Below are 23,706 nucleotides of genomic sequence, written 5' to 3'. Positions count from 1 at the left end.
TGAAATCAAATAAGACAGTTTATGTTCCAAAACAATTATATTACTCTGATTGATTATGAATGATTATACAATAACAGACTGAAACTGCAGGGTGCGGGCCAAAAATTGGTGAAGAAAATGAAAAAATAAAGAAAAGAAGTGAGGATAAAAACACCCTTACCCTAAGCAGAATCACTCAGACAGTAGTCACTCTTGCCATTATCCCTTATTGTGCTAATTCATGTGTACTGTAACTGACCTTTTTTAGAGCGGAGCACATAGACCTGTAACTTTTAACTTTAGGTTGCTGTCCACTGGAAGAGCTATCTGTTTACTGACACAGGTCTGGTTTTTGGACTGTCAGTGGAAACAGCCAAAGCATCCCATGCATCAAGACCCTCATGGAAAGTGTCCACGGCCCAATCCCAATGTCTGGACTCACAGACTCACAGACTTTGGTGCGCGGTAGGGCTGTCCCAATGTCGAATTACAACGGGTGTGAGGGTTTAAATGCACTCTTACTGAGCCCTTTCCGTGAGTCTGCATCGGTGAAGACTAAACCTAAGGGAATTACCCACAGTTCAAAGTGTTGACGTTTACCGCGGAGATCCGGAAATTACAAAGGTACACAAAGGCACTGTCACAGCACACAAGTGCATGGTGCAAATGTTGGCAACGTCTTTGTTATTACAGTGAACATCGGCAAGGTACTGTACATGTGATCTCGTGAAGTGCTGTCCCAATCCCAAATACCTATCTGAGCCCATGTGGCCTCACACACTCACTCACTTAGCACCTGAGATCAATTAAGTCTGTGAGTCTTTAGTCCTTAGTCTTTAGGGCTGACATTGGGATTGGGCCCATGTTTCACCTCACTGCTGGTGTACATCTTTGCTCATTTCCAGCCACAATGGGTACACAACACCACACTTTTGGGAAATGGAGGATGGTAACTCTGAATTTGATTCAGGTCAAAGTTTCACCCTGTCAGAAGGCTTTTTCCATGGAGGTGATGGGCCTGCTCTTGAGTGTTTAGGCCTTTGTTCCATGAGAGACTATTGGCTCAATTCATATTTTAAAGGTGCTGTACAATTCAATAAAATGGAATGCACACAATAAAAGGCAAGGCATGAAACTGAATAGACTGCAGCATTTGATTTAATGTGTAAACATCACAATATTGTAAGGCACTTTCCCCTTGTTCTTTTGAAGCACCCAGATTATTCATGAATAATAATCATCAAAATAAGCATAAACCTCAAGCACAAATATTTGTTCATTACTTTAAACCATCTCAGTTCTTGTTTGTGTTGTTGGACAGACTATTCCGAGGCCAGGTCGGAATAGTCTAGTTTTACTATTATTGTTTACCAAGCTTGTTTTCAAAATCATATGATTAATCTGTTTGACATCGAAGCATAATATAGCATAATAATGCAGTATACTACTGTATGCTACACTGATATGAAAAACAAAAACTGAATGTCATTTCTGTAGCTTAGAAACAGAGTCACTAAAGAGAGACACTAGATGTGCCACATGGCGGTACATAATAGTACCACCGCTCAGTTCTGCACATTCTGTCCGCTAGTGGCAGTCATAAAAATGTACAAAAATGTTAGAAATAAGTCTGGTGCCAAATTCAGTTGTGTTATGGAGATTTGCCTGTGACAATTGACTTTGACATTTCTCAAAAGCATGTACTGTACCTGAAACCTGCGCAAATCAAGTCTAAATATGCGTACATGATTTTGTGTACTGACCCCAAGTCTAGGGAAGAATATGACAGAAAAAGCACACAGCTGTACACTTCAGTGTACATGTACACACATGCTAGTTTAGTAATGTACACAGATGCTAGTTTAGTAATGTACACACATGCTAGGATACAGTATATACCCTCACACGTATCGTATACAGTACCTGTCAGTCTTTATATGTGAACAGAGACATCACATGGATGGACTGTGGTCTGTGGAGAGATGGGTTACCTGCCAGGTTTGAGGTGGTGGCCAGGCAGCGAAGGCTTCATTTCTGAGCGATGTCTGTGTGACCTTGAGGATGGCCGGGGCTCAAGCACAGCTCTCTGCTCCCGTGAGGTCAGTGTGATGATTGGGGTGAGAGCCCCGTGATCCCGAGCAAACATTGTGGCTGACCGGTCCATGGCCGATCCCCTATCACACCGAGACGACCGCAAGGAGGCACGAAGAGAAGACACTGAGATGAAAGTTTCTCTGGGGTCAGCAGAGAATGAGCACAGACTGACTTGTGGGGCATATCAATAGAATCTGGGGACCCAACATGTATGACATGACGTGTGTGTGTGTGTGTGTGTGCGTGCGTGCGTGCGTGTGTGCGTGTGTCTGTGTATGTGTTTGTGTCTGTGTCACATGTGACGTGTGTGTGTGCGCAAACGTATTCTTGTGTGCTCCTAAGCTCTGAAAAACCCACTCGATACAGGCATAACCAAGTAATCTTTGGCATTGGGCCCGACAACACACATAACAATGCTGTTAGGCTGAGCGATTCAGTGTCATTTTCTTTGCATAGTATTAGTACGGTGGCCTGTTGGCTCCACACAAAGCGTGATTGGCAGGGCATTTTGGGCAAGGTGAGGTAGCACCATTTGCAGGAATGCGCTGCTTTTACAGTGTGTTATTTATCACTCACCCTGATTCCTGGTGACGGTGACATCTTTATTTTCTGAATAATAACTGTGATTTCCCTCCCGCTCCTTCAACCCCCCACACATTCGCATTCGTCTGTGTGATTAAAATAACCTTTAGATCTTTGAATGACAATCGCTGTACTCCGAGGTTGATCACGCACAGAGAGGGGTATGGAAACCTGCCTATTGTGAGTCATGACAGGCAGAAATCTGCCACCTTGTTATTCTGTGCCATTTCCAGCAGGATAAATAGATGTGGAGCTTTTGATGGTGGGGTTGAAGTGTTCATCAGTAAGGCCCTCCGCTCCTGTTTTTTTCTTTTAGACTATGCATATGGAATGCAGAAAAATGTGGACCTTTAAAAGAAGGTCTTAAAGAAACTTGCTGCAGTCACACTTAGATGAGGGATAGGACTGTCTCCTCATGAATTTACAATTATCCTAAAAGATGTCGCTGTTTGTGATGAGTAGATGATGCACCCACACCCCATTATTCATTTAAATCCAGCGGCTCAATGAGTAGGTGCTTATGTGTATTAAACCCTGTAACTGTGCGGCTGTGTGACTGGCTTTATAGCAGCGCGATGGTGGACAGAACAAAACAAAAGACTCTCTTGTGCCCTGACATTTCAGCATTATGTTTCTCTTTTTTGAGATATCTGGCAGGTTTGACCCTGCACCTCTAAAACAATTACACTTTCCTTCCAGTGATCTCCAGTGAGCCTAGAGGAGTGAGCAGATCCTGGCTAGTGTGTACAGTGCAGATGAAGCAGTGGATTTACCATTGTTTCTTTCCCCAAGCATCTCACCTGCTTGCAAACAGCCTCAAGTACAGACTTAAACTATTATTCTATTCAGTGATGCCATGACATATTTGATCAGCTGTGTTAACTGGACAGTTTACAGTGTGTATTTTAGGGCTAAATAGAGGATTGAGTGCTGTAATACTGAATGAAGTGGAGCTATATAGCTATATGGATGCTCATTCTTAAAGGAATACAAGGCAATAATAAGGACACATAGAGATAAGTTAGAATGCTTTCCAAAAAGGCCCATAACAAGTGTGCATATATTGATCTCCCCTTGAAAAACAAGAATCAGTTATCTGTCAGGATTCTGGGAGAACACATTTTGTCTTTAGGCTTATTGACAGATCTGTCAGGTAGTGTCTTGTCAATCGTATGTTTTGTTTTGTGTACAATATTTCAATCACTTAAGAAAAATATGAAAGCACTTACTGTATTTTGTGAACACCTAAGAGAGAATGGGTTTCACTGTAGCTTGTCAGCAGTCCTTGAGTGAGTATCATTATTGAATGGAGTGCTTTTTAGAACATCAAGCTGAAAGGTTTCAGGCCCCATGGAATTTGACTTCACACAAAATAGGAATGGACACCATGGTTTCAGGCTAAGACTGCATGAAACAAAACAGACACAGATGTAATGGCATTAGATAAAAGCATAATCAGATGAAGACACAACAGACAAAAGGCCTTTGATGAAGACATCCAATGGGACAGTCTTGAACAACATAATATCAGAGTCAAGATCATATCATGAACCACAGCTTGGTCTTGGTTGTACACTGCTTTATTACACAGTACACTGCATTATTTTTGTTTTATTGTGAAATTCATTTGTTTGTTTGTTTTTTGTTTATTTATTTGTTTTTTGTTGTTCTCCTTTGGCCCAATGTCCAGTTGTGCTTAACAATAACAATAATGTTTCTTAAGAAAGACTTAAAATACTGAAATGTTAGTCGTTTGGAAATTATTGGGTCATTCTACCCCTGCCATTGCTTTCAAAACAGTCTTCAGCAGGAGTTCTTGTCACCCTAGAGTACACACAATTTTTAATGGCACTGATTGAATTCTACAGGGCATTCAGAGCATAGTATTTCCATTCTTTAGCTTTTGTTTTTCCATGAGTGACATGATCATGTTTAACAGAGCCTGAGTTAAGGCTGGATCATTTGTTCTCTTTTTTCAACCCGTGAGGTTATACAGATGATTAAAAGGAGTCATCCCAGGTCAAGGTTGTTTCAGATTGGCCCAATAAAAATCCATCACACAAGGAATTCACAAGGGTCAGCTGCAGGGAGAATCCATTTTAATCACAATACAGCAGCTTCATTACAAACAGCCCTCCCCTTGAACTTGAATGCATTTCAGAAGGATTCAATCCACAGCACACACATGCCACTGCCGAGGGAAAGCCTGCCTTGCACTCAACTGCAAAGTTATCATTACAAATCGCGTGCTTCATAAAATAACACGCTCGTGGGACATTACATATATGTTTCTAATGGGCTCTAATGCGGAGGAGGTGAGAGCGCTGTGCTTCCCCCTGCCTCCTGTGTGCCATGTTTCAGACACACCACTCACCACATGCTAATTGCGTTCCCCTTGTGATGGCACACCAGGCGCAGACACCTGCTGAGGAGAACTGCCCGTGACCCACCGTGGAGACAGCACCTCAACGCACCCTTTCATTTATCCAGGAAATAATGGTGAAACCACAGAGAGATATACACGCACGCACGCACGCACGCACACACACACACACACACACACACACACACACACACACACACACACACACACACACACACACACATAAAGAGATGAAATAGTGAGAGACTCAAAATAGAGAGCGGGAAAAGCTCCACCCATTTCCCCTGTCATTTTATATCATTAGGCTTATGGACCCTTAATTGGTCTTTGATGTTGCTGCAGGTTCACAGCAAAATGTGGCCTCGCCAGCGTAGTCAGTGCTTAAGGGAGTGTGTTTAAGTGAAGTCTGGGTGAACGGGTGACCACCTGCTGAGATTGCTTATGGATAACCTAAGAGATTGCATGGGGGGCATCAGCACAATCCAATTAAAACATGGCCGAAATTAAAAGGCCATTGTGGGAGTGCAGACTTCAATTTAGTTGCTCATGGAGAAATTGATAAACTCTTTTATTATAACTTATGAAGATTGAAATTCACGGTATTGTAATCATCAAGGGAAATGAAAGCATATTGCTGCTGTACCCCCCAGAGTTTATGGTAATGCATTAAAATATTTCCAGTGCTGGAGAACCTTATTGAAAAAAAAAAAGCCAATGGAGGAGATAGAGAAGCCGTGGGCAGTTTCCATCATCACTGGAAAAATAGATGCCTCCTTATCTGCCAGGATAAAGCAATTACCTTTGCAGTTCCTCCTCAGGCCACACGGCACATCAGTGTGGTTACGCAAACACTGGTCTAGAGAAATTATCACTGGGTGTCTGGACACAGCAACCAGAATCTCAGAGGAACACCCAACCACACACACACACACACACACACACAGACACACACACAGACACACACACAGACACAGACACACACACACACACACACACACACAGTGTGTGTGTGAGAGAGAGAGAGAGGGCGAGAGAGAGAGACGAGAGAGACATATCTACAGACATGATAAAAAGCCATGTGCAAACACACATCTAAGTAGCGTACTGTATTTATGTATGCGCTACTTTAATATGTCACAAAACACTTCAACACAGATTTGCTCAGATTTTCCTCTTCCCATTTTGGTATGCAAAGGAACACGGAGATGCAGAAATCATAAATTGTCCTCTGTAATCATCTCTGGCACCATCACACACTTTCGTGGCCAATGTTTGCACAGGTGACTAATTGAAGGGAAAACATTGTAACAATGGAGTCTGACATTTAACTGAAGCCAGCTGTGTTTGCTTGAAGATCCTTGTGGACATTTTGATGACATCAGTCACAGTGGCCTTTGTATCAGTGCGGGAAGAAAGACATTTAAGTCAACACCGTCATATCTCCTGCAGACACCTACTGTATGGCAAATACTGGGTAGCCAAGTTCATTTCTTAGAAATACAGAGTATTGCTTCAAGCCAATTGGTGTTGGTTGCTAAGAAGACTATTATGGCATCTTAAAAAAAAATCTGTTCACCCCAGCCTTCTATGCACCATAAGGATGGCAGCTCACACAGTCGATGCCCACACACACAGGCTACAACATATTAGCACGACAGACTCCCCTCTGTCCAGTGAGCATGAGATTGGGCAGAATGCATCAGTCGCTGTTCAGGATCCCTTTTGATAAACAACCCCAAACATCACTGCTATGTAAGGAATGGTACATTCATTTGTATGATTCTGACAGATTTAATTTGACTGACAGGTAGTAGGCTAAGGGTCAAACATGATCGCCTTAAACAATCACACACAGATAGAAACTCCAGACTGAAGATTTGTGTGCAATATTTAGCTTGCATGTGATGATGCAACATCAGACATCAACATTAGAAACACGATGGTAAGTGCATCCCTCTGTGCATTCAGATTTCAGTTGCTGAGTGTTATAATCCAAACCATGTGGCCTTGATTACAACATGATGCATTACAGAGTGGTTGCACACATTGTTGTGTTTAATCAATGCTTAACCAATAATCATTAACATTCAATGTGGTTTTGCTATTTGGTTAGGTGCACAGACTGACTACATCACTGCTGTTGAGAGCTCACAGGGGGAGATATTTTTTTGTAAAGCATGCAGAGCCTCAAAGTTTAGCTGTCTGCTGCCTCTAGTGGCAAATAGGTTCACTAACCTTGTAGTCACACAATCTATAAACCTTTCACTGCACACACGCTGTTCTCAGCCCCCCTCCCTTTCGTCTGTCTCAGTCCCTCTCCCATCAGGCTGATGCATGCGTAATGATTTGGCTTGCCATCTAAATGCGTCTCTGGCCTCACACTCTCAGCTGGGCGGATGAGGGGGGTCTTAACAGGAGAGAGGTGGGTTTAGAGAAATGGTGCCAAATTCTATAGCAGATGGCCATATGAGACCCGTGTGCCAACAGGCCATATATCTCGTCCCCCACCAAGAGGGTCTCAGCCATGAACAAAATGACACAGCAAGTTAGATGCCTGTGGAGGAGCAACACATTTTTAAAGACGTGGAAATAATAAAAAGGTCTCTAGGCTAATGGGCCACCGAGACTGAGTTCACAACACATTCCAAGCTTAGTGCTTGTGACTTATCAGACTTATTTTTGTTCATTGGGAGCAATGTCAGTATATAACACAATAAACACACTAAACAAAAGTATTGCATGATGTCTCTTTGATATAAAATTGAGGCTGATGAATTCAAATGAATAGCCTATAAGAACATGACAATATAATTACTTTGATCAGGATGACCTCAAGATCATGGAGGATGATCTCAAGCTCAATCACTCTGATGTATCCCTCCACTAGTCCTACGGACAATATTTATAGACAAGTATAGCCAAATAAGAAACCCTCTGTCAACATCTAGATACGTAAGTATAGCCAAATGAGCAACTCTCTCTACTAACATGAAAGGTGAAAAAAGACCTTGGCAAATGACACTACGGAACCCTGGAAGGGTCATTGCAAGATTTGTAATTTGTGTTTGAATATCCTGAAATCGTTCGCTCATTTTCACTAAATTGTGTGCTCATTTGACTTCTCCCTAGACTGCTTCAATGTCTGTTTTACAGGAGCAGTGGTAGAGTCTTATATATAAGAGTCATACAGAATGACAGTAAACTAAAGGCATGTGTAACGGATCTACTGCATGTCTATATACATACAGAGACGATATACACACATAAAGGCATGTCGCCTAAAGGCACGCATGATGCCAGATGGGCCAGTCCACCGAGTGGGCCACAAGGCCACTGCAATATGGAGAAGTTGGGTCTATTATGGCTAAGATCCATCTATTAAAAAATTCTCAGTTGCAGCCCAGCCAATGTTGGAACAGCCCATTTCACTATATAGGGGTCAAATGGCCCCATAGACTACACTGTAAGGATTACATGCTACCGCCGGCCCCTCTCCCACCCTTTCAGGTAGATCCATCTACGTAATGTTGAAAGCTAGGAGGGACATATGAAAGTTGGGGCGCTTTGTAAAATGTAAACAGAATGGTATGATTTGTAAAACATGTAAACCCTTGTGTGTTACGACACTGTTGAACTCTCTTCTTTATCTCAGAGGATGCAGACCATGACTGACTTTCAAAAAGAATTCCAAATTGTGTTTGGTGTAACCACAGGACAGTTTTCCAGTTTCCCTCAGTCCATTTTAAATGAGCTCAGGCCCCGATAATATCCACAGCCATGTTCTATTGAGAAATTATAAGAACAACCCTTCTGAACCGTGCATGTGGTGTCAGATCAGTTATTCCACCATCAAGCTAGCAAAAGCGGACTGAACAAACTAAATTTGCTTAAACCATTTGCTTCAAACCATGTGCTTCAGATCGTCAGAATAGGGCCCATGGGGTGAGCTGTCATGTTAACTTGGAATAGTGGCATAGTGTTTTAGTGGACTTTCTACAGCCAACAGCCACACAGCGTATAGTAATTTCAAGTGTTAGCCGCATTGTGTATAAGACGCAGGACAGTGTTTTATGCGACTAAACCATATTAATACCATATTAACTGTGCCCGTGTAATAACCTCACAGCTGAAGATATTTAGCAAAATCAGTGTATAAGCCGCAGCTAATAGTTGGGAAATTACGGTATTGCTTGGCCATGCCTATATGAATGGCCTGATATTGCCTTGTAAGAGGGGAGAATGAGGCCGGTTAAATCTAAAATCACCATGGCCAAATGTTGTTCCCCGTCTGACCCTGCCCAAAGGTGAGAGGGAATAATTTAGCATAATTCATTTGAGAGTTCTGAATAAATCCCAGACCACCTGAGGGAAGAATTCTAAATCTTGGTGCAGATTCAAACAGACCACATAAAAGGTGAGAGTACCTTTTGAGGCTTCAGTGGGTTTCAGCAAGATGGCCACACTTGTTAATGTTGGCTCCCAATGCACTTCAACAGAGTCAAACGGTACTTGAACGTTTCAGACAGACAGTGCTTGCACTGTCCTCAAGATTGTGGCCATGTGATGGTCTTCACAAACTATTAATACACATTCATTCTTGAGAATTGTGTACACCAGAGGAGATGCAGTATACCTTAATCTATAGGGATGCAGTATACCTAATATAGGGATGCAGTATACCTTAATCTATAGGTTATCTGCAGTATACCTTAATCTATAGGGATGCAGTATACCTTAATCTATAGGGATGCAGTGTACCTTAATCTATAGGGATGCAGTATACCTTAATCTATAGGTTATCTGCAGTATACCTTAATCTATAGGGATGCAGTATACCTTAATCTATAGGGATGCAGTGTACCTTAATCTATAGGGATGCAGTATACCTTAATCTATAGGGATGCAGTACACCTTAATCTATAGGGATGCAGTGTACCTTAATCTATAGGGATGCAGTATACCTTAATCTATAGGTTATCTGCAGTATACCTTAATCTATAGGGATGCAGTATACCTTAATCTATAGGGATGCAGTATACCTTAATCTATAGGTTATCTGCAGCCACAGGATAGAAGATGGGTGGCAGTATTTTGCAAAATTGAAAGTGATGAAAAATGCAAAAATAAGTCATTTACATGTGCCGCTTGATTGAGTGAGTTAGTGAGAGAGAGAGAGAGAGACAGAGAGAGAGAGAGAGAGATGGAAAAGGGGGAATCCATGCAGAACAGTAAGCATTTCCTGCCTGTGTTTTATCTTGAAAGCACAGAAGGTTTAGTAATTAGAGTGTCTTTTGGAGGCTGAGAGTAGGGCTCTGATATGGGGCCTGACGAGAGGCTCTCTGGTTATTGCCCCCATGCCTAGTGTTAGGGTGTCTGCCACTGTGCAAAATCAAAATGACGTTTAATTTGTGGTTACACGACTGATATTTTAATTATCCCTACTACATATCTGTCATAGCATTACACCATTCCAGTGTTACTGGTGGAAAACAATAGTGTACCAATGTGTGAGGCATGATTGTCATGAAACACATGTCACCCCCTCCCTTTTTTCTGTCTCTGTCAGTGTGTCTGCTTTTATGTAGGAATATAGAGTATCTCTGTATCACAATCAAAAAAGAATGAAAGACTGTATATAGACAGAGATTAACTCTACTTAACTTTCATTACATTTCATTACATAGTCATATTGTGGAATACTTCAGAATAAATATATCTTTAAGCTGAATACATGTATTCAAATGATCCATATAAACATTACAATACTAACAGAAACATGTACATTCACCAACTAATCTTTATAACCATATTTAATATTTCCAAATAGTCATTTTTTTTTAAATTGCTCATCTAATTAAGAGTTTCAACAGTTTCCCAGTGGGGCTACGTAAAGTGAGATGTTCACATAATGACTAGCAAAATGCTCTAAGAGGAAAAAGGTATGGCTTATATAAAGCCTTGTAAGAAAGATGGCATCATTGCCATTATGAAGAGGTCAAAGAAGCTTTATGTTTTTTGACATTTCAAGTAAAGGCCTATACAGTAACATTATAATGCTTTATGAACACAGTCATGAATACGCATCAATTGCTTTTTATACTTAATGTCAGTAATTTATGCTTTATGAGTGGTTGATAACCCTTTCTGAATGTGTTTACAAAAACATTCTGAAGCGTGAAGTGATATTTCAATATAGGGGCAAAGATGCATAATAGCATTTGTTTGGCAGAATTATTGAATATCATTATATATTGGGTAAAATATTGTTGTTCATTTATGTTTCTAATTTCCAAGGAGTTCCTCCTACTCTTTGGGTTTGCATATGAGCTTCCCTCTCTTGCTCCAGGAGCAGCTGTAGCCAGGTAGGAGAGCTATTGATTGCTGGAGGTGATGTGCCCTCCTGAGTGACATTATCTGAGAGGCAGACAGAGAGGGCTTTAACCTCTCCTCTCCTCTCCTCTCCTCTCCTCTCCTCTCCTCTCCTCTCCACCACCACTTCTGTCTACAGGAGCAAGAAAGAGCTGTTTAGGGGCAGCATGTGCTGAACAGCTTGGTGAGAGGACCTCGTGTCCTAACATGGCCTGATCTATTGGTTTAAAAGTTGAAAAAGGAGCGCAGGCCTTCCTGCGTGGTCCATTCCTGGCCGTTTGTCTGTAATGTTGAGAGGCCCAATGGCTCTGCCCTTGGCCATGCTGATTATCTAGTAACAAAACAGCGCAACATATTATCATATTAAGTGGCAATGTCTTGTCTTATTCCTATTTTGCATGTGTGAAAATATATTTTTTTTGTGTAATGCATGTTATGCTTCATGTTATTCCATCCTTCATTAGTCATTCTAAATGGGAAAATTCAGATAAATGCAGATTGCATTATTCTATTGAATGGAAATATTGATAAAATGCCAAGTGTGCTAGGAGAGGTCGTATCCTCACATTTGTCATACCGATGTTTCTATTGGCATTTTCTTTAATAAAAATCTAATACGGTATAATAATATAATATAACATTTACTTGACTAAAAAAGAAAACTATAAAACGATGATATTAGCAATTACATCTGCATCCCCCACCCCCCAAATGGTTATCTTAGCCTTTTCAAACAGTGCACATTGAGTATGAGGAGGACATCTGCAAGATGTAACAGTGTGTCTTTTTTATTTGATCTCTTTTCCACAAATTATGCTTGAGCTTATGGGAAATGAGAAAATGATCACATACATATGGACATTCTAATCTTGCATGTATGTTGACATGTTATTGGGGCACAATGCGTGTCCACATGTAAGTGTCTGTCTGTTTATATGTAACTGGATGAGGGTGGAATGTGGCCAAGCACAGCCTGCTCTACACCATCTGCAGTTCATTTGAGCTTCAGTGAAGCCCACTGAAAAGCAAAAGACTAAGATGTGTGAAAGCCAATTCCTATAATTATCTATGGCTTCATCACTCCAACCCGTTAATAATTAATGCACCAAAGTGTGGTGGGCTTTTTTCTGGCAAGAAAAAGACGTGTGTAGAAGTGCTAAACCGATAAACAAGTGTCTCTAACCGACTGTGTAAGATTCAAAATGGAAATCCTAGTTGTAACTCATCCTGAAATGGAAAGCTTGTCTCTAATTGCCATTGGAGATCTCTGCTGTGTGTATTCTTGCTGAGTAATTGGATGTATTTTTATCCTCTGATGCTGAGACTTAACAGCTTGGCAACTTTTCCAGAGACTCACAGGAAATAATGAAACTCACTCATTCATAACAAACCTGTTTCACGGTGTAGGGCATACTTATGCATTGTGCCATATCTGAGAAAGACCATGCAGGCAATGAAAGATTGTGGCTTGGCGTCCAGGGTGAGAATCAGCAGCAAGGTTAAAGTTCAGCAGCTCCATCCAGCATCCTGTGTCCTGTCAGCAGAGTGGCCAGTGTGTGTGATCTGTAAAACAAACCTCCCCTCCTGCGTGGCCGTGAGCAGACGGAGCGCCTCCTTGATGAATCTGGAGTCTTTCACAGTGAATCACGGAGACCAGATTGGTCCTGCCAGCACCCATACAGAGAGACGCCATTGAACCTGACCACTGTGCAGCAGAATCAACAACAGATGTATCCGCCTCCTTGCCCTGATCAACCATATGCCGTCACCCCCCACCCCACACACATAGACCCCCCCCCACACACACACACACACACCAAGCTACACCACAACACTGTCTTTGGCCTTGTGACATATCTGCCACGAGTATGACACACTAGATACCTATTCTTCTTCTGGCACAACAATGTAAGATTTAAGAGGACACAATGTCAAGCTGTGTTGAGGAATGACATCGAATTTGAGGAGGACATACAGGCACACATATACATACACAGAGAGATTCAAACACACAGGTACACACACGTGCTGTATAGGTTTGTGCCCTCTCTCTCTCTCTCTCTCTCTCTCTCTCTCTCTCTCTCTCTCTCTCTCACACACACACACACACACACACACACACACACCTCAACCTATAAATAAAGAAGCACACACTGTTTGCCTGTCTGCATTACTTATGTGGTTTCCTCTGAAGTTGACTGGCGTGCATGGGACTACATGGAGGTGTGCTACAAAAGGGAGCCTAAGAAATCAATTTCTCACCAAGAACCTGTTTGGTTACTTGTCAGTTTGGTTCAATTTTCCACATTATAATGAGCCTTCTTAAGAGGTTTGTTGGGGTAGCAGTTCTAAAGTGTCATTTCAGCATTAACAAGGTAATGTGTGACTTCATTAGAAATATGCCTGTAGTGTGGGAAACTGCTGACAGTTAAAAACATGCATTCACACTAAAATGTGATGGTGTGCCTAGTGCTTTTAATTCAGTTTGGTCCACGGATGTGATCAATATTGGGGATAAGTTTCTTGCTATCTTTATCATTTTATGCATTCCTTTCATGAAGTCCAATAGTCACACAAATCTAAAGAATGGATGCACCCAAATCAGAATATGTTATTCACTAATAATGACTAATCCGATACCAAATCTTTCCGAATAAATGTATCATTTGGACAAAGTCAGCTCAAGACTGACTATGCATCAACCACAGTTTCCTTAAGCAAATTCATGGATGGTTGCAAGACACAATTGCGGTTTGACTTAGACCTTCAGTTTAGATCAACTTTCAATTAATGGAGAAGGGATGGCTATTCTTAACCACTCCACTGCCAAGTCGTTTTTGTATGTTTAGCTTTAGAGTTTTTTCTCAGTTGTGTTGGTGTATTTCTCAAATCATCATGAACCTTTTCACAACATTAAGTTGTAATGGCCCTAGTCTTCTGAATATGTGTGATGTGTACTGTGTTTATATGCATATCTGTTTTGATGGATTGTGAGATGAATCGCTAGAAAGACAGACAGGCATGTATTATATCCAGTTCTCATGTAGGAAATATTTGAAACCAATAATCAACTGTAAGGATTAAGGATCGCCTGTGTTGAATTCAAAATGAGTAATTGGAACTTCTGCAGTCCAATTTCCAAAGGCTGTCTAATGTGTACAATGGAAAGTAAATCCAATTCTAACATTATGGGTTGTCCTTGATGATGAAATGCAATAAGTCCTGCTTCCAGTCCAAGATGCATGAGTCAACAAGATTAATGATTTTATGCTTTACGGCAATACAAGCTCATAAGTACGCATTGAGCAAAGGATTAATATTACTAGTGAATAAAACTTCAAGCAGCCCATACAACAGTTAATACATCATCATCACCTTTTCAATGGTGGCATTTTTTATTTCAATTGTATTGTTCACGTTACACATTCAAGGCAATATAGCCATCACATTCAGTTAGCTGTAATAGATAAAGTAAGGAACACGAGACATGACTTAATGCGCTCCACACGTAATGCGCCTATTTTAGTTGTAACACATTAAGACGGTCCTGTCTCTGCTTCAGTGTTTCTGTAGAGTTCTTCTGGGACCTCAGTGAGTTTTCCAGCTGAGCCAATTCGCCCCCCTTCTGTAGTTGAGTTGTTACATAAACTGTGTGCACTCACAGAGACCCATTTACAATCCAGCCAGCAGGACATAAATAACAATGTCTGTGTTCAGATCTGAACGAGGCATCAAAGATCCAGTCGTGCGCCTGTGGAGAGGCCTGACACATCAATGCGTCACCCTTCCCATCCTGTGTTTATAGTCAAAAGTGGATTATGCATCCAACTTCTCCTAATGCATCCGCAGAATCCATTGTTTAAGAGTTGGGGTGAAAAAAAATGACATTATGTGTTATTTGAAGAGCAGCAGAGGCAAGTAATTGGATATGCCAACTGCGACGAGTTCAAAGAAGTGTTAATTACTCTGATATAAACGAGATTACGAGTCCTGCTGAGAGTCGTGTCCCCGTCACTCAATGCAGTGCAGCGCTTTCTTGCAATGTTCCAAAATGGAGACTGCAGGGAAAGGGCAAGGACGGAGCAGCAGAGAGAGTGAGAGTGAGAGAAAAAGACAGAAAGATAAAAACGTTCTTTAAAATGGAGTTCCAATGATAAAGCATAAAGCAAAGGTGTGTGTGTGAGAGAGAGCGAGAGAGAGAGAGAGAGATTGAGCGAGAGACTGTGTGTATGTATCGGAGTGGCACACAAATATAACAAAAATGTAGGCCTATAAGAACACACATCTACCTATTGCATAAGCAAGATCTTTTAGGACTGTAAGATACTGTATATCTTGGTATAGAATCCCCCCTCCCAAATAAATGAGTAGGCAAATAAATAAATAATGACTAGATAAATAAACTCAAAGATGGAAGTCATGATTGCTCATTCAGTTGTGACACTCCCCTCCATGTGACTTGGGGCGTATTTGTTCCCACCTCGCCATCGCTCTCAGAAGATGATTCAGCTGTTGTTTGTTGTTGACTGACGGGATTAATGGGACCATTTACAGAAGCGCACAACCCAACAAGCAGATCAGTGGCAGCTTGTGAGCGCACAAAGGCGTTCAGCGCACGAAGAGGATGGATAGAAGGAAACTTTTATTAGGCTTTATTATCCTCTCATTCCCCCTTATCAGCATCCCGTGCTTGGCACAGAACCGGGGAGTGGGGTTCGGGCTGGTTCTGAGTGCCGTGCGAGCGCATCGGGAGAATGAGAAGGGAGCGTGTCAGATTGTACAGCAGGAGAGCTTTACAGTTCCAGCTGCAGGCAACATGGCTGACTTCAGTGAAAAGAGGAAATCAATTTTCTCTAATGACCTGACTATTTGGATGTGATGCCTCAATTTCCACCTATTCAAGTCTTGTGCATAGAGCAATTGGTGAGATATTATGTTGAAATTGTACAGCACAATGGAATGCCTTACCATGCATATTAAAACTTTGAGGTGTGCAGTCAGTGCGTTTGGGGGGCTCTAGAGATATTAAGATGTAGCCTATTTCACAATCAGATTGACAAACATAGTTACATCCAATATAGGTTAAAGAGAAAGAGGGGCAGGCAGGAAAGTGTGTGTGTGTGTGTGTGTGTGTGTGTGTGTGTGTGTGTGTGTGTGTGTGTGTGTGTGTGTGTGTGTGTGTGTGTGTGTGTGTGTGTCGTCCTTTTACAGGGCTCCAAAATACTCATTTTTAACAGATAAAGTATATTTGGAAATGAAAGCAATGTGTTAACTTGGAAAAAGACAAAGGGTAGGTTTGGGCTTCATTGTGTATTTAAGAAATCCAAAGAGCTACATTTTTAGCTGATTCTGTTTCTATTTATGAATTAAAGTTATCAGTCTCACATTAAAGTAAATATAAGTTTGATGTGTGAACCATAGCATTTTAATTCATTTCCCTAACAAACACAAGCCCAAAATGTATACATTATCAACAATTAATTTTGGATTCACACAATCACATACAGTATGTATGCATATACAAAGATAAATAGTTTTTAATATTCAAAGATGATTGACACAAAAAACGTGCAAAGGTGCCGAAAGGATGTGAGCAAGACCAAAACAGTTCCTGTGTTAGATTTTGTAAAATGCTGAAATTGTTTAATCACAAGTAAATGACATTACAGCACTTTTCATTAGGAAAGCCAGAATGAGCTGACAAAACAATATAACACTAAAACAGATTTATTGTTTGAAAAGGCACAGTGAGCCATGATTCACAATGGGGGTTTGTTAGGGTTTCTCATTACTATGCAAAAATATGTGAAACAAGTTCAAATGAATCGCAAGATCCTAATAAATCTTTCATCGTAATCTGATCACCCCAGAGAAAAATGGAGGATTAATATGTTAATGTGACACATCAGATAGGGAAAGAGCAAATCAGACCGAGTTTTAAAGCTAATTGTTTTAGTGTTCTTGTACCACTTCCAGAGAGGAGCAGTAAGATATTACCATCAAAGATAAGGATTGCACCATTACAGTCAACATTTGACTTGTGCTGCTTTGAGGAGTTCATGTTCACAGCGCTACTGAAATACTAAAATAGTGCATATTTCTGTAAGGGGGGAATATGCAGGGCAGAAACATGCGATATCATCTGTCAACATTTTCTTCCTCATTCCCTTAGTTGTGGTTCAGAAAACACATTGTAATTTGTTAAATCTCAAAGACCAGTTAATCCTACTGTAGTTAGGGGGGTTCCTCATGGAACAGTTTCATCAAATGTAAGGACAAAATGCATGTGCTTTAAAGCTCAGGGCCCTCCTTTCATCATATAAACCAAAGGGCATACATGAAATCAGCATTATCAAAAGGCAAAAGGGTATGGTCAAAGCAATTCCTTATTTTCAGCTACATGCTCTACCAAAATAAACCGGGAACTTCAGGCTTAAACACAGCTTGTCAAACAGATACAGCTTTTCACTGATGTGTGTCTTTTTGGCATCCGCAAGAGCAAATAACAATCACATTTAATCAGTATCAACCTTAATTATTATATGTTTGAAGGAATTTACAAAAAGACAGAGAATAAATGCATATATTGAATTGAATTGAATAAATGACTATCTTCCTCAGCATTCTTTAATGTTCCCACATATTTCCACTTTACTCTGAATTTGCACTCTATCACATACTTCAAAAATCTCCAAGATGCTTGCCAATGTCATTAAAAACAGAAGAGGTCTCTTTTAACACATATTTCTGGTGTCTTGCACCAGTCTTTCAAAATGTGTCTGAGCAGAACAGACTACCACTGAGGGAGCTTCCCAATCTGAAGGTCATTTACATATTTAATGTTACAGAGTCTTTTCAATTGCAACTGCGTAGTGCAATCCAGGCGTTAGAAGTTAGAGGGAGAAATTGACAGATGTGAAGCAGATTTCTGAACTTCCCGGCCCCCAGGATCTGAACTGATATTTTAGCAACAGAAGTGTCACCTCTTAAGAGAGGGAAAACATAACAAACAAAAAAAACTCCAAAAGTTTAAAGAATCTTTGAGATAATGTCATCAAGGAACAAATGGACTGTGTGTCCACTGTTCAAATAAAGAGATTGCTTTTGGAACACAAAACCGTGTGGTGTGGCCAAGGGTCTCACTCCCGAATGTCAGATTGATGTAGTGTCCTGACATCTGCTGTGATACCATCATTCTATCAGCCAGCCGTGAGTGGTGTGGGGGGCACCTGGTGCCACTGCTGGCGAGCGCTCAGCGGCTCCCTGACAGGGCAGGTGCCATGTGATGTCAGCAACAGCGGGCACCGCGGGCCACCGGAAACAGCGAGGAGAGGTCAAGAGAGCGGAAGGGAAAAAATGCATTAAATATATTAAAATACATAGTAGAGTTCAACCAGCTGTCACAGCCACTGAACAGAAGCAAAGGCAGTATTGTCACCATGTCAATATGGCCTGATGATTTGAAATTATTCTGTCTGAGGTGCATAAGCAGCTTTAAAAAAAAAAAAAAAAACATATAGCTGCACAAAAAGAGGTCAGCACACAATGGTGTCATAAAAATATTCATATAGTTGGATGGGAAATTCCAGTAGTCGACTGCTGCACTGAAAGTTATTGTATCTGGACATACCTCGGATAATTACAGATGATGACATTTATCCAAACTGTTTATTCAAGTTTTGCTTTTAATGTCAGAGTGGAATGTTTCCCCAGTGAATTTGAAACATAACTTATAAATGGTATAATTATGTGTAGTAGGAGGCATATGATAGATAGAGTTTATATAGAGCACTGCACATTAAGTAGCTGCTTCACGCCTTTGCCAAACGACACAAATATGCCACAGTGAATTAATGCTGTGCTCTCTCTTTTCTCTCCTCTCGCCCTTAAGGTCACACAACACTGGCCAGGAGCATGTGAACTCTTTTACCTGAGGACACATTAGATGTCTGCAATAGCCACAGGCTTAGCAGGGAGCACAACTAAAAATACATCGGCAGAACTGGTGTATTTGCATTTCAATCTGGGATGTATGCACATTAAAAAGTCAGGTCAGCTAGGATATCTCTAGCAAGCCCTCACTTGTTGGATTTTCACAAATGGAAATGGCATTCCACAACACAATATCACATTGGGTCTTTAAGAATAGACTTTACTTTAATTACTTTAATGTCTGGCATTATGTAAATCACCAACCTGAATAATACAAATTATATCTTCTTCATCACTCTCCATATATTAATATTGAATTATGTATGCCTGGTTAAAAACAAATACATTATTGGGGCACATTGTGTCAGACCACACAAATCAACATGCATGGCTGTTTCATGTTTGGTGCGTGAACATTACTAAACACTATGACCTAAAAATGATAATTTTCACACCAGCCCTTCATGCAGTTGTTGAATCTCAAGGAATCCTCGGAGCGGGGAAATTAAATAACACAATGAAGGCCACTCGTGCGTGGCTTGTCTCATTGCGGCCTGAAGAGAAGCCGCCATCAAGCACTTCTATTATTAGCTGGTGATTAGTCAATGAAGTGTGAGAATGCCAGACGGGTTGTTGAGCCATTACCCCCCCCCCCCCCCCCCCCACCTCCCCCCACCACCGCTCCATCCCATTATCACCACACTATAGTTGAGGCAGCCAGACCTGAAGGCCTTTAGTCTGACACAAGCTATTCCATACTGTGGATGGAGTCTCATTTGTAAGAACCATTCAAGTATTCAGTGATGTCATCAAAGTTGTCCTATAGTTTATAGTACAGTTTGTACTATAAGGGATATACAGCTATGTAACTAATAATCTTCTACAATGCAATAACAGAGTTGTTACAAATATGAGCACACTGTAGTTATATCAATGTTTGGAGTGTGCGCCACGGTCTCAGCAGCATTATAAAAGCATGTTATGTACTATGGTGATGTGCGAGGTGATGTCAAAACATGGCACGGCCTTAGACCACACAAAACATATTTTTCTTTATGTCACCTTTATTTGATTTACATAGTTGAGCAACACACTGCATGTGTATGGGCAACATTTGAATAGAAAAAATAAATCTGTGTTCACACTGCGGTTTGAGGATGAGGACTCCTCAATACTCATGTACTCACTGGCTCATTCAGTCTGCAACAGTTGAAAAGACCTTAATCAACTCAGAAGCATTTCTTTGCATCTCAAAATGTTCATCTATGTGGGTGAAACTGGTCAAGGCTGCAGAGCATCATTTGACTATTTCACATTCGGTCTACTCTGATCCTCATCTGCCAAGCAATCTGAACTGTACTATGTACTATGCGTTTCATAGGTACAGTTCAGCTCTTCGGAGCAACTTTCATTTTTCCCTCTACCCCTGTGCAGCAACGTCTAACATTTCAAATTCTGTCCCAATTTAGAGACACTAACTTTTGTACAAATATTCGTGTACCAATGCTGGATTACAGTGATTAGAAAAAACAATGATCTGAGCGAATAACTTAAATCAGGCATTCATATGGGTAAAATGTACATTTATTACAGGTTATCAGCAGCCCAATCCCATTCCCAAGAACTATCTGAAAAAGATGGTATCAGAACAGAGAAAAAGAAGGCAGATCAGATATACTGCTCACAGGAGAAATCATCAGTCCAACATTCTATCCGACAATAACGGTTTCTTCATCTGGGAACTCGTAGTACGGGACCTCCAGGTTGAGTGGGGCAGGGCCCTTTCTGATGCGGCCTGATGCGTCGTAGTGGGAGCCGTGGCAAGGGCAGTAGTAGCCCCCAAATTCACCAGCGTTGGCAATGGGCACACAGCCGAGGTGGGTGCACACACCGAGGACGATAACCCAAGATGGGTTCTGCACACGGTCCTTGTCATGCTGAGGGTCTCGGAGCTCAGCCAGATTCACAGCTTCCTCTGTGGCGATCTCCTTTTCTGTGCGATGGCGAACAAAGAGAGGCTTTCCTCTCCACTTGAAGGTCATGTTCTTGCCCTCTGGGATGTCTCCGAGTTTGACCTCGATCTTTGACAACGCCAAGACGTCGGCTGAGGCACTCATGGAGGAGACAAACTGGGTGACAACGGTTTTGGCAGCATAGACTCCCACCACAGCCGTGGACCCAGTGAGAATGTAGGAGAAGACTCGCCGGGACTCACTGCTGTCCTGGGAGGATTTGTTTGGATCCATCACATCAGGGCGGCGGTAATCTGAGAAGTCAGGGATCTTGATGTCTGTGTGAGCAAAGCGAACTCCAGCCCGGGCTAAAAATAGACCAAGAACAAGGTTAGACTCATAACAACATCACAGGCAAACAAAGCATGATCATGTATTAGAAACTATCATTTTTAACAAGGCATTGACAATCACTAAGAAATGCACATCACTATAACCAAAATGATCTGTATAGAAAGGAAAATTGGTCCACACCAATAGCAAGCAGGTCATATTCCTACATGCACACAGTGGTCAAGACAAGGTCCAAAGGTACCTAATTACACTGTGCCAACTTTAACAGTGCATCAGAATAATGATTTAGCGACTCACAATAAAGAATGCAACAACAACTTCATCTCAATAATTAAGATATCAGAGTATCAAAGTTGGCAGTTTATCGTGTCAGAACCTGTGCATTTTGCGGCCACACCTTGACACCTTCTATCAGATCCGGCATTTTATTGATTTCATTTCATCATGATGATTTGCCAGGCAAGTGTCAGCTATTATAATGAAGCCAAGTATTTGACAGTATGTACCCTTAACGTTACTGCAAGGTTCATGCCAAGCTAGTTAGCTAGCCACCGTTCACAGAGGCCGCTAACGTTAATCTGGTAACGTGCACATTTCATACTATGACATAATACTTTTAGCGGTCTTGAAAAAAAACTGTGTGTAGCTGCTAGTTATCGCTTATTGCAAAAGTTCTTCTCTGAACAAACCACCAGCACGAGTAAGGTCGTGTCCTTAGCCATACGTGTAGCATTCCAGTTGCTAACTCTGCGGTGTGTCTCGCGACAAGCTAACAGCTAACAACTTTCAACGTTATCAGCCTATGGTCCTAGCACATTAGCTGCTAGTGTATAGCATGTTAGCGGTTCCATCTAGCATAACGGAATTTATGTACATTTGTACATTAAGCAAGTATGTTGACGCCTCCACTAATACACAATAACTTGTACATCACAACAAACATCGGTAATTTATGATCTACTGGGTAGAATAAATATTACAGATAATCTTTAACGTAGATGTCCTTGACTGTAAATGTAGGCCCTATAATGAGGCCAGGGTGCTCGCTTGATTGTAGGTGCCCGGTGACTCACCATTGATGCTGACTGAGATAGCAGGCCCAGTCGTGGCACTCTGGCCGTTTAAGGACTCGCGGGTGAGAAACGACTTTTTCAGATCTAAATTCACATGCTCGGTTTTCACAATAACTCCAGGTACAAGGGCTTTCAGTGGTCCAGCCACAGCAAAATTCGTCGCCTGCAAGTATGGGGAAAAGGCCCCCGAACGGGCAGCAAGGGACATCATCTTTCTCGCCGAAAAGCGCGTCGGTCTTGCTCTTGTTGCTTCTTTCCTCTTTCCTTCCTGGCCAATTGCGCAACTGTACACGTTACGTCGGGGCGTTTCTCATGACGTAGTTTCAGATATGACATAACTTAGAAATTGGTGTATTTCTCCTCTTGTTGCAAAATAACTACTACATATTTAATTGCTGCAGTAACTGTAACAAACATAATCAGTTCGGCTCAGGTTAGACATACTGTAGTTTATTTTAAGTTGTAAAGAACTGTATGTTGTCTATTATTTTGGTCTATGAATAAGATGCAAATGCTTAGGTAAGCTGATATCTTATTGAGTGAAATGGTTTTGTCTTGACAGGCATATAGGCCAGGACTAAATAAGTAGACCATACACGTGTGATGCATCACGTGTAGCCTTCAGTCTGAATTGTCTTGCTCCAGATTTTTTTGTGAATTGTTTTGGGTTTCTTTTTGTATACTTTTTAAGTAGCCTACACTCATGCATGCATTAACTGGAATTACTTCAGTCTGGAAGTGAAATCCATGAAAGGTAGCCTACACTCTGCAGATTTGGGTATTTCTGAAGAGCTTCCTCTATTCACAATTTATATTTTACTCTGTTGCTGTAAATAACAAACCTCTTGTGACTTGTCCCCCCAGTGCTTTTGTTGTGGAGGTGAAGGAGAAACTACAGGCAAAACATCTCCAAAGACGTATTAGGCCTACTGACAAGGTAATGTTTCATGATTCTTGCCAGATTTGTCTTGACTTGTCTGTTCTTGAA

At 41.3% G+C, this 23,706-nt stretch overlaps 1 protein-coding gene across 1 annotated transcript; it reads right to left on the bottom strand.

Moving 5' to 3' along the window:
* Nucleotides 1-20,905: 20,905 nt before the first annotated feature.
* Nucleotides 20,906-22,994, bottom strand: LOC134095555 (cytochrome b-c1 complex subunit Rieske, mitochondrial). Its single transcript, XM_062549167.1, has 2 exons — nucleotides 22,719-22,994; nucleotides 20,906-21,659 (listed from the first exon to the last, which is right to left on the bottom strand). The coding sequence occupies exons 1-2, from the start codon at nucleotides 22,927-22,929 to the stop codon at nucleotides 21,049-21,051; spliced, it is 822 nt and encodes a 273-aa protein (XP_062405151.1). The 5' UTR covers nucleotides 22,930-22,994; the 3' UTR covers nucleotides 20,906-21,048.
* Nucleotides 22,995-23,706: the final 712 nt, after the last annotated feature.

The sequence above is a fragment of the Sardina pilchardus genome, chromosome 11 (genome assembly GCF_963854185.1).
Source record: "Sardina pilchardus chromosome 11, fSarPil1.1, whole genome shotgun sequence".
Lineage (NCBI taxonomy): Eukaryota > Metazoa > Chordata > Actinopteri > Clupeiformes > Clupeidae > Sardina > Sardina pilchardus.
This window is presented reverse-complemented; position numbering and strand designations above follow the sequence as displayed.